General features: G+C 33.4%; 1 protein-coding gene across 4 annotated transcripts in view; it reads right to left on the reverse strand.

Moving 5' to 3' along the window:
* The window catches only part of LOC118195504 (nephrin-like), a 497,037-nt gene that overhangs the window by 131,129 nt on the left and 353,026 nt on the right, over positions 1-12,882 (reverse strand). For all 4 annotated transcript variants that reach the window (XM_085814172.1, XM_085814182.1, XM_085814164.1 and 1 more), the window contains exon 3: positions 2,584-2,705. In XM_085814172.1, coding sequence (XP_085670298.1) covers positions 2,584-2,705 — 122 coding nt within the window. The remainder of the gene's footprint in view (positions 1-2,583; positions 2,706-12,882) is intronic.

The following is a 12,882-nucleotide window of genomic DNA, read 5'->3' on the forward strand; positions in this document are numbered from 1 at the left end:
GAAGACGCATAAGACTTTCTAGAAATCTCATCTACCATTTTCCATATTAACACTTTATTGTGCCACGTGCCACTCATGATCTTATTTTAATTAATTACAATCGTTTGCAACTCAAAAACTTAATTTATGCTCATAAACGTTTCTTCTAAATTCCACTGCCAAGCATCTGCCATACATTGATTCTATTTTTCCCGCATGGCAAGCTTGCACGGATTTCCTTTGACGTTATATTTATTTCCCTCATCCGAGTATTGATCGTTTAGTTATTTTACTTCCAAAAAAGCAACAATTTTAATTCATTTTATCGCTATCACGATCTATGAGGAGTGACATGATCTTTCAAGAAAATTTAATCTTAGCTGATGCGATTTTGTTTTAAAACTTGCTTGCACATGATTGTCGTCTCGATACTAGGAAGTCAGCTATCATATCCTTCACGAATCCGCAATTTCAATAAAAATAGCATATTGGGATATAGCCTTACCCGACTCTTAAATATTTGACATTATGGTGTTTAATGCTGCTTTAAAAATATGTATAATATTGGGCGTAAGATAGTGATAAGACACTAAATTTTTCATCTTTGATATATCTTTCATAATGTTTATACGCGCTAATTAACATCTATGAAGTATATTAAAACAAGACTTATTTCCTTGTTGTTACGTTAAAAATACTTAGAATTTTGTTTTAAATCTTGGATTGCATCACAACCTTTTGATTATCTCGTTAATAGAATATGATAAATGCTAAGTGAATGCCAAATGAAATTAATTAAAAAGCAACAAAAATTTTGCGACAAGATTTAATGTAATGTTATAATGTATTTTCTCCCTTCTTTTTGCACGCCTTATTTTGTAACGGTAGAACACTCGGCGCGTATTCGAGAGATCCACGTTCGAGCCCGCATTTTTCATGTCTACAGTGTCAAAAAATCTAATGACTCTACTTTGGCGCCCGAACTAAAAGGTGGTGGATGATGATTCTTCACCCCCAGCATTTAGCAGCTGAGTCCCCTAATCCCCAGTCTAAAAAGGGGAGTATATAAGATATTTTCTCCCTCTTTTCTTTCCTCTTTTTTCTCCCTTTTTGGCTTCGTGGTGTAACGGTAGCACACTCGGCGTGTATTCGAGTTGTATTTATGGAGATTCGATTTCGAGTCACAGCGAGGGCATTGCTCAATTTTTGTGTGTCCTACTTCAAAACTTTTAGTGACTCTACACAATAAGTGATCTATTCATATGCGTATTATCGATTTTTTGAATTATATGTGCTTCGTCATATATTTGCGCAGTATTCGCCATGCTGTCTGAAAGCCTGCATAGAAAGCTGAACATACAGCTCTCAAAAAAGAGATATAAAAGAATTTTTCCTTAAACATATTTTAAAGCTACGTAAACTTGTATCATTATTTTAATTAACGGTATTTTAAAAAATTCATTATATGCCATAAAATTGAAACCTTAGAAATTTAAATGTTCATACAATGCATGTATTATTTATAATTTTAAAAGCCCATTTTTTGGTTTACCTGTGCATATATGAGCATTAATTAGCGTGGATAATTACAAATTAAGCGTGCATTAAAATAAATATTGTGATAAATCTACATAATTATTCATTAACTGTTAAAATAAGTTTTAAAAATATAAATTAAGCACAAAAATTTGATATTGTAGTCTTGTTTGCGAACTTTTTTCCTTCTTAATAAAAAAGACTATTATCTATTTCATATTTTGTAAAACTTTAATGAATTTTTGATTAATTAACTCAACGATGTCAAAGCCAGCAATGGCAACACTGTACCCCCCCAAAAAAATTTATTCTCCAGCGCGCGAGACTGTGTATCGGAAATTCTAAAGATATATTCTTTTTAAATTATTTTGTGATATTGCTGTTGAATTGAATTTTAAGTACAAAGAACATGATACTTGATAAATAAAGTTAACACACAAAACGTTAAAATAAATGTCCATTTGGGCGTAATATAAAATCCGAAAGCTTCAGATTTTTTCATCTACAATTATATTCACTGTTGAAGAATACATGTATGCTATCTGCTATAAATTTCACACCCGGTTATATTGGTTGAGACAGTTTTCCTTTACAAATTTCTCCCGCCTTCTTAACTACCCTTCGTGGTGTAATGGTCAGCATGCTCGGCACGTATTCGAGAGGTCCGAGGCTCGAGTACCGGCGAGGGCATTGCTCATTTTTCATGACTCCTGCTTCGAAATAATGTTGCTACAATATAATCTAACTTTTTTTTTTTTAATGTTTATAAAGCTATTACTACGCTGACATCCTATTTCAAGAGATGTTACCAAGACCTTGTCAATAAAGTTTCAAATTTTATTTCTCTAAATTTTCAAGGTTTTTATATAGAAATTCCATTCAATGTAGAATGTCTGAGAGATCTTTATGATTTAAACCAAGCCGGTAAAATATAATAAAGATATTTTGGTAATACACTGTTGCTATGTTTGGTTCTACGAGAATTGTATTCAGTTTTATTTTCATTGGTTAGTGAATAAACTTCTTTTCTAGCTTTAAAGCAGGTGCATTTAAAAAAAAGTCAATTACCTGACACTGGTATTCTCCATCGTCTTCTAGTTGCGCATTCTCTATCCTAAGATCATGAACACCATCCTCACCGCTACCTTCCATCATATACCGAGGAAATCCTGGTATCATTCTGTCGAAACCTGAAATAAATGTAAATAACAATAGTTTTAAAGCTGCCTTTGAGTACAGAGCAAAGTACATGTGATTAAAGTAATATTACTGTTTAAGAAGGTTCAAATAAATTGAGTGTGTATGTGTGTGTGTATTTAATTACGGCAAAGCACACTAGGGCTATCTGCCTAGGAGGAGGGATGCCTTTCGTGGAGGACTTTCTAAGGGAAACTGGCTCGTATACACGTTACACATGGGGAAAACCACGAAAACACCCATGCAGCCAGCCCGTTCGCGGGATTCGAACCTCGGACCGAACTACCAGTGTTCAGCGACTTTACCGCTCGGCCGCTGGTGGGCTCAAATAAATTGAATAAAATGTCTAATTTATTTATTGCCTTTACTGAATGAATGCAATGCTTAATATCAGGCATAAAATATGGAACTACAGTCACATTTTTAAGCCTAATTACCTGCATCAAATTACATAAAAAGAAGTTATCAGTTAACTTGTTAATCCTTAATTAAAATTCATTAGTTTATGCTATTTAAAGACCTGAAAGTTGCTCTTTTATTTAAAATTTATAATAATGTTACGAGTTTTATACATAAGTAAATAATTTAAGTAAAATTACATGTAAAATTACAGTATTTTTTATAATGTAACATGAAATGCTTCAAAGAGACGAACCTCTGCCGGAAAAATAAGAATGTAAGGGTAAGTCCATTTAGCAATAAATGACTATCTCGCTAAAATGGAGAAATATTGCATAGCTGGCGATGGTTTTGGGAACCAAAAATTAGTTACCGAAGTTGGCGAGAAATCGCCAAAAGTAGACAAACTTGGCGACATTTCGGTCCAGTTGCTGTATAGCTAATTGACAATGTAACTGAATACTTATAATTGATCTCTATGTGTAACTGTAACCGTATCTGGCCCTTATATGTAACTTTAGCCGTATATGCTTTCCAGTAATTTCCAGAAACAGAAGGTGATCTGAAGAATTCGGAATATTGAGATACCTGTCAGAGCTTTGTCTTTTAGATGTCCTTTGCATTGCATTGTGTTTAACGTTCTTAGAAATTACGTATACACCAATACTACCATACATATCTAAAAATATGGGTCGTTTTTTATCTACTCGGGTATCTGTGAATTCTTGAACGCCAATACATTAATATAATCGAATTCGAATAGCAGCTGTCCAGTTGCTACGTTAGTTAGATCTCATTTCCTGTGACTTCTTTATGTATATCTAAGTTAAGTTAAATTAGTTGTTTAGCGAACAAAACAGTTGATAAAACATGTTGTAAGAAGTACAGGAAAAGTTATACATTGCAAAATGATATAGTTTAGACGTTTCCTTCGTCAGAAAATGAACTTATATTGCAGATTTTTAAACTGTTTAAAGCTTTAAAATTTTCTGTTTGAAACAGTATCAATTAAAATTCTATAACTATAATAATTACTAATGTTTAAAAAACTTAAAGTGTATCGATCATTTGGAACATTCTGCACACTAATGTTTTCCCATAAAAGGCATGTATTTTCATGGCAAAGAAGTCATACATGAGATACACTAAATAGATATAGTAGTTGGCTGCCTTCGGAACGTTTGCATGCGACTTATAATTTCTTATATACGCTTCATTACCCACAGTGTATAGAAATTTCCCATACAAACTTTAATGGAACACAGAAAATGCTAAATAAATTTTATCAGCGAATATTTATTTTCAGTCGTCAGCTTTTAGTGCAATTGTACTGTTGAGCGTTGTGCCAATAGTTATTTTTAACTGCCATCAAAGCAAAGCTGACTTCAGATTTATCACATGGAACATAAATGTTAAAGTTATTGATGTGTTTTTAGCTCAGCTGATAACCACTGCAAAAGAAAGCTGAACTGTTGGGAAGCACACACACGATGGTTCTAGTTGTCATTGTTGTCGTGGTCCTAAGGCATAAAATTCATTAACGCTGTCCACACTTTCGGAACGGAATTTAAGTCGTAACCAATCAGGAAAGTAAAGTTGCGCATGCGTGAATATGCAGCTGACTACGTAAAATTGTTGACAAATGTTAGTTCGTTTTTCTTCTCTGTGACTGATCGACTCGTTGGTATAAAGCTGAAAAGTTAGGACATTCAGACAAAATCTTTATACCACTTTCTGTGACGTACCAAGGTTTGGTTGCCTAGCAACGCAATTTATGCCTACTTTGTGCCTCACAAAACACGTATGAACGCTCCGTAAACTTCTAAACTGAGTTCTCTAAGAGTTGCTAGCCGAATCATAAAGCATTTGCATGTTTGCTCAGGAAGCTGAGAAAAACTGGAGCATTATTCCCTGTAAATATACAACAATTATTAATTTGCCCTTATGTTATAGGTAAATACGTTGTTCATATTTCATCTCTGCCAACTAACAACATTCTCAACAACAAACTGTGAACCAACATACAAACAATACAGTATTAACGGAAAAGGTTTAAGTATGAGATCTGTCGTTTCTGTTAAAATTTGGACAAACATTTTCAGAATATCTTGTCCAAAGATGAATGACTAAAACCTTTCTTTAAATTAAAACTAAATATTAGGCTCTTTTAATTATTGTTTAAATTCTTCATAAATAAATTATATAAAATAATCACATTTTGCGTGACATAGTTTTACTTAAAGTGTCAACACAAGTATAAAGAAGTTGTCTTCCACTTATTCTCACCCAGTCGTTGTTTAAAAGAAGGCAAAGGAATGGTTCTATCAAAACCACGAAGCATCGGGAATTAAACTGCAGAAGTAATAAACAGGAACGTTTTTCGACATCAATTAAAGAACGACAGAAGGCTTCCAGCGCCCTCTACTCACTTCCTTCAAATTGTACAAAGTAGCAAACAGAAAAGAAACGATGTGTCTCGAGTTGCAGAGCAGATTTCCGAAAAGAATGAAATTCCGAATTTCCTAGCTGAGGGCAAAAGACAACACCATTTTTCAGAGCAGTCTGTGAGATATTTCCTGCATCTAGTGAAGGTTTTCTCTGAATAACTGGCTCAGAGAACATTCCTTGTTTTCGGCTCACTGATGCGACAGTTTAATTAAGCAAAGAATCTTTCGAGGTTTGTGATCGTCTTACTGCTTAGTTGGGTCTTCGTGTTTCAAGAACGTTTTGCCATTGCTTCAGGGCAGGAGAGGTGAAAGGAAAAAAAATCAATAACGAGAAACATGTGAATAATGAGTTACAATTATTGTTAGCACTGCATTTATAGAAGTTAGCTTTATTCTCTCAGACGTATAGCAAAAGAATAAAGTTGGAATAAGTATTTTAAGTATGTTGCTGAAGTTGAGCAAAAGTTTACAAGTTTATGAGCAATAAAAGTTGGAACAAATGTCAGGATTTTGGATTAATGATCTAGGAATGTAATAAAGATAACAAATTCTTTCGAAACATAAATCCTGTCAATGATTTTTACAGCAGCGCCCATCCAATATTTTTTAAAATTTTCAAATTTAGTTAAATGTTTTGATTCATTTTCTAAAGTGAAACAGTACTGCCCTTTGGCAAATGTTGGCAAAATTTTAGCAGTTTTCTTCGGATCATTTTATTGGAAAATTATGTTTTTTCTAAACAATTTTCTATAACAATGCGCTGAAAGTTTTTAATATTTACTAGCCGGCAGCAGACGAAACAAAGTTTGTAAGTCCTTTGTGTCCCTGGAAAGCAAATGTATGAAAACATTTCAGTATGAAAGAAATTAGTTCATGCTTTCTAAGCAACAACCAATTGGTAATTTTTTTATTGCCGAACCAGAAAACGAAAACATTGACACTTCAGGTTAATAGGTATGACTTCATGATTTAAATTTAATGTAATATAACAACATTTTCTCAATATCAATAAAAACACGAACGTGGCAATAATATATCGTGTTAATTATACTAACCTGAAAACACAAATGTTGCCAACAACAGCTATTTATTTAAAATGCTGACATTAAAGAACAATTTCGACATACAGTCACGTCACATGCAATTGCGTGCTTTCTTCAACGTCAGACTACGACCTTATATAATAGAAGTTTGGCAATGTTATTTCTATTTCATGTTTTGTAAAACTTAGAAAATTTTTATTAAGAAACTCTACGATTTAAAAGCGAGAAGTGGCAACACTTTTCGAAATAAGGCAGATTTTTATCTGCAGCGCGCGAGAAATGTTGCCACTCGAAAAAAGGAGAGGGAAAATTAGTGTTCTCAGAGTATTTAATTCATATCTCAGATGAATAAAGTCGTATGAATATGAAAATTGTTGAAATGGTTTTCTACGAATTTTTAAAATCCAGGGGTACCTCTCTTCCCACTGTTCCGGAGGATATAATGCCACAAATAAACAGACCCGAACAAATCTTAATAATATATATTACAAGAGAGCAGTGATATATTTAGCCTTTTTAAAGCATTTCTAATTAAGAGTGTACTACTATTCCGAGGTGAAAGTTACTTATTGCATTATTAATTTGTTTACCTGAAATCAACAGACGTAACAGTAACCATACCCGAGACGAAAATAAATTAAACGAGTAAGAGCTTCTGCAGTATTTAAAAGCATTTATCAGAAATTTTTATTCACTTCATTTTTGTTTTTCTCAACTAATAACACTCTACTCAAAGCCCTCTTTCAATTTAATTTCATCTTCGACGATTCATAGATAATAATATCACTCAAGTATTTTTCTTTCGTCAAGAAGCGAGGCCCATGCCAATTTCTTTGAAACGTACAGTGTTTTTCTTTAAACCCTAATGTCAGATTAAACTATAAATATTGCCTGATTTTAAATTTAAGTTCCAGTATTTATTTCTAAATAGTGATTAATTGATTCGTTTCTAAAATTTATCAACTGACTACCCCTGCTGTTTCACAAAAATATGCCAGAAAAGTTGTATCAGATATTCGAGCCTCAGCAAATAATTCAAACTCATAATTATTAAAAAGAACAGATTCCTGAAGAAAATATTGATGATTTCTAATCTCAGATCTTTTCGAAGTGCATTTCTTCATTCATCAATATGCATAAACTTCGTATTTCTCGAATTCATTAAGAATTAAAAGAAGGCGAGATTATTTACGTGACACTTTACACGGTGACCAGTTAAAAGTTAAGAAATAATCATATTAACCTACTTGAGAATGCAAGCTAACGGTTAAAAGCTAAATATTTGATAATCTGATATTTAATAGTAAGGATGCCACAGTTTTAACATAAACAAAACTATGTAATTTTTAAATTAAATTCTTTATTATATTCGAAATAAAAATATTTTGCATCCAAATGTGTTTGATAACTTTTAAAGTAACTGAAATAATTCCGGAGAATTTGCTTAGATGGAAGAAATATAAATTGCACTTCGTTCCTTATTAAGAAAAAACTCCCACTGAGTAATAACTCAGCTTCTTCTCATTTATTTCACTTAATTTAAATGCCAGTGCCCCAGTGCCCCTCTCTATTTCCTTCCCAAGAATTCATTTCTGGAGCGAGCGACACATAAATGCCTCCATCTGAAGGTCAGTAATTTCGTCGAAAATTTTCTCATGATAATACTCTGCTCATGAAGATAAAATCATTGATTTTTTCCCTAGCTTTTTCATCGTTTATATATATATATATATATATATATATATATTTCCTTATCATACAGTTCTTAGATGAAGGAGAGCTTCGTCTTCCATATCAAGAGAGTATTCAGGAAATATATTATGAAAGCTCTTTAATCTTTCCCAATTACTTCATTTTCCGGACAAATCCCGGAGATCGAAAGTCCCGTTCTAACCAATTAAGCGTTCGCTCCGAAATATTTTATTTTGTTTCAGGCTTTCAGTGATTTTTTGCTTTATTTTTTAATGATTTCCCTTCATTTTATGATGGTGATTTTAATCTTCTTTTTTTAAGTCTCAGCTCATCACATTTTTTGAAGGGAAACAACCTGATTGAATAAAAAAATACATCTGTTTCTGATGCATACTGCCATCTTGTGCTTTAACACTAACCGAAGACAATATCTAAGATAAATAAAATGTTTAATAAAATTAATGCTTGTACTGCATTGTTTTTTTCTCAACTGTATTTTAATTTACTTTTTATGTAAGAATTATATTTTCAATAGATTAACTCAAGCAAAATTTCAATTAGAATAATGCTTCGCAAACGCTAATTGATTGGCAAGTTATACTATTTCTTATGGCAAATCGTTGCACTGGTGCTCCTTTGTGGAATAAGGGAAAACGGATGGCATTAACATTAACGTAATTACGTATTAAGAAAATCATTAAACTTCAGGCAACCAGCATAGCCAGTCATAAGGTCACGGAACATAATCAATCCGATAGTCTGTGAATACATCAGAGACTATCGGAGCGAACTCACGACCGTTCAGCTGCCTGGAAGCGGACTTACGTGAATTAAAAATTTGACTCATACATACATTATATACAAGTAAAAACGCGTAAATCCCAAACAGAGAGCGCATCCAGACCTCAGGAATTGAATGCAGTCCTCAGGAATTGAATGCAGTCCTCAGGAATTGATTCTGAACTAAACTATTCACGAACAATGAACTGAACTATTCATGAACTGAAGAAACCACGTAGATTACAAGAGCCTGGCTTACATTCTCTTTTGCAGCAAACCACGAAAATTTCAAACAGGTATTCCCTTCGGTCGTCAGAAAATCAATTAAATGGATTATTTGGATTACGGCAAAGTTGACGAGAGCTACCTGCCTAAGGGAAGGAGTACCTTCGTAGAGGACATTGCATGGATAAGTGGCTCGTATTTATGTTATACACGAGGAAGACTAAGAAAACTCTCATGCAACGAATTCTTTCGCCTATATCTGAACTCGGGCGGAATTACCAGTCATCAACGATTTTAGTACTTGGTCCCTTGTAGGCGCGTCGAAGAATCGAACCTATTTCCTGGATTGATTGTAAATGGCTCGTATTCATGTTAACACTCGGAAAGCCACAAAACCGCAATGCATTCGACCCATTCTGTTACCAAGATCTAATCTGGAGCGCCGTACAATTGTTTAATGATCTAAACAACCTGGGCGCTCCTGAAGCCAAGAAAATAATACCTGCTCATAAAATAAGTTTTATGTTTCCATCAAGCGTGTTTTAGAAACTATGGATTCAAATTAAAAAAGTAAATGTATAAAATCTTTTACGTAATTTGTAGAAAAGGGATTACCTATAATGTTAGGCTACGAAAATATTTTCCCCGATTTTGCGCTCACAGTATCGCACATGCGCCTACGATGCAAATTATTATCTTAAAAGTTCTATGTGTTTTATACTATACAGGATGGTCAGAATTTTAAAATAAATACACAGTAATTAAACTTGGAATAAAGGGTCATTTACATTACAGAAAAATGTGAACAGAAGAAGAACTTCGCCACTAATTTGCGTTTACAATAAAATTTTATTCAAATTATAACTTGCTGTATTTCTTACTAGTATATATACATATAGATATATATTGGCTAGTACTTTATAATACATTTTTACATAGTAGAATTGTATATGATATATTTTTACCATTTTTCTTTAAATTGTAGAATCCTACGAACAAACAAAGGCAAATGAGTTACAAAATGTGTTCAATTTGCGCTCTGTGAATCTTTGGCATAATCGAGACATAGAACAACATGATCGAAGGAATTATAGAGAATGCAGCAGCGATGTCCACAGTATGCTGGCTGTCAGCTCAGGAAAATTCGAATTTGTCCTTGACAGATACGATCTCTTATCAATCCCATACATCCAGGAGTCCCGTGTATTATATTTGGAGAATAAAAAGCCCAAGAATCTCGAAAATTTCTTGAAATCTTACCAACAACGTCAATGCTCGCAATTCAATCACTTGTTGGTCTGGAAAAGGTGGGACTCCATCCTGCATATAATTTTACGTATCTCTAAATATTATCCTTCCATCTGTGCATGTCTCTGCACATCCTCTTTTCTGTAAGACAATAACTACTTCTGGAAAGTCAGTCAACTGTCAATATCTTGCAATTGAACTTTCAGGTCCTTTAAGCGCTAGCTCGTTAAAAATTTGGGCCTAATATAAAATCAATGAAAACTTCGTACCACGCAGTCATGTAACCCAAATCCTCCGACATTTCATGCTTCAGATCGGAAAAAGAGGAATTCTGTATGCAGATCACATGCAGAAAAGCGGGGATTTCTAAGCAACAATGGTAGGCAGCAATGCTACCTTATAGGGTAAAATACGGCTGAACATAACATTCCAAGACTGCGTTTCGCCAAGAAAATAGGAACATGGTGCGAATAGGAACATGTAGACTGAATTCGATAAACAAAATCTACATTCTTTTTCGCATCTTATTATTTAAACTCTTGAACCATGCGAATTTTACGGAAGCACACTGCAAATTAGATGGGAACAAATTTTGCACTTTACACCAGGGAAAGCGCCGTTTACGAAAATTGAGCATGTGTAACTGAATACTTAGAAATGACATGAACTGAATAAGTACTTTTGACTGAATGTTGAGAAAAGAAAGTTCCATCAGAAGCAACGACAGTTATTTCTTCTTTCTTGCGAAATTGATCGCCCCTAACAGCAACAACCAAAATCTCAAATCTTTTCAAATTTCTTCATCATCTTTCTTATTACATCTAAGTCTTATCATGAGTCCTCTTCGCACGCTTTCAAACGACAAAATAACTTGATGTTCATGTTTTCTTTAAAGGCACGCTGGCCAAAACAGAATAATTTTCTAGAATCAATTGTTTGACTCTTACAAAGAAAACAATTTCAGATTTAAAGAGGGAAAGAATATTTCCCCTTCTCCAATAAAATTTTACCGTCGCCCAAACAAGCGGAAATATATTCCAATTACATAGAAGAAAAATTATAACAATAAAAATACAGTTCATTTTCCGAATACCACAGATAATTGAGTTGAATTTAAGACAATGTCTCTTTCTATGATTTTTGTTTTCCCTGTGGGGTCTTTAATTCTTCAGCAATAAACTTACGACTGAAACTTTGAAATTCATACTGGCCACAAAGTAAATACAAACAATTTTGTGTTTACTTAGCCAGTGTTTGGCTAAGTAAACACAAAAATTGTTTACTTAGCCAAAGTTTTGATCATAATAGTTTTTATTTTATTCCATTTTCTTTCTTGCTATGTCGGTTTGGGTCAACATAATAAGGCTTTGTTATCTTCCAATACATATTCGAAAGGCATCAAAAGATTATCTATCCTACTGGTAATACTCCGTAATATTTATACATATATGCTACTCTTCCAAGAGATTATTTAACATAGATCAATGCATAAATCGCCTTACATAACCGCACACAATTATTCGATTAACACAAAAGGCAGAGTAAGAAACACATTTAAGTTTCGTTATGCTTTAAAGGCGATAGTGTTTTAGGAAAATGAAATATTACCAGATTAATGATCGCAGATATCTTATTTGATAATATTATTAAACTGGTACAGATTTTCCTGACCTGCTTACTTAGGGTAAATATTACGTGGCCCCCTCACTTCTACATAACATAACATAACATACAGATTTTTCTTTTCATAGTATGCTACATTAATACAAAAGAGCTGGAAACAATAGAGGGAAAATTCTATTAGAATGATATTTTGGAGCTGACCAAAATATTTTCTGATTTGTTCTAGAATAAGTATCAAGACATAAACCCATCAGTGCGCTTACTCTTAAAGGAACCACTGTGTATTATAATTAAACCATCTGTAAGCAACATAAGCTTCAAACTTATTCAGGCGTATTCACTAAGGAATAAGCAAGATGTCTACCTCAATGTTTCCTGACATGTATAAAATAGCAATATTTCTTCTTTCTTTTTCTCTTTACTACCAATCGTCTTCAATCATCCCGCGAAAGACTTCTGACGTCAGTAATCTCAGCTATAAGACTACGAGACAGCATATTGCAGGAATCACCTGCTTGTTTTATATTTACCGACTACTTCATACTTAACTGAACCAGAAATTTACTGAACTGTAAGGAACAACATCCATTTCTTGGCTAAATATCGGTATTTCTACCCAAGCCCTCTTTTTATAGCGGTTCTGAAAAAATGCACACTTTCGTAAGATGAAGGAATAAAAGCAATGATGGGTTTTAGGTCTAAATAGCTATTTT

This window comes from Stegodyphus dumicola, chromosome 1, assembly GCF_044657685.1.
Source record: "Stegodyphus dumicola isolate Sdum_Otavi_A_Nest chromosome 1, ASM4465768v1".
Taxonomy (NCBI): domain Eukaryota; kingdom Metazoa; phylum Arthropoda; class Arachnida; order Araneae; family Eresidae; genus Stegodyphus; species Stegodyphus dumicola.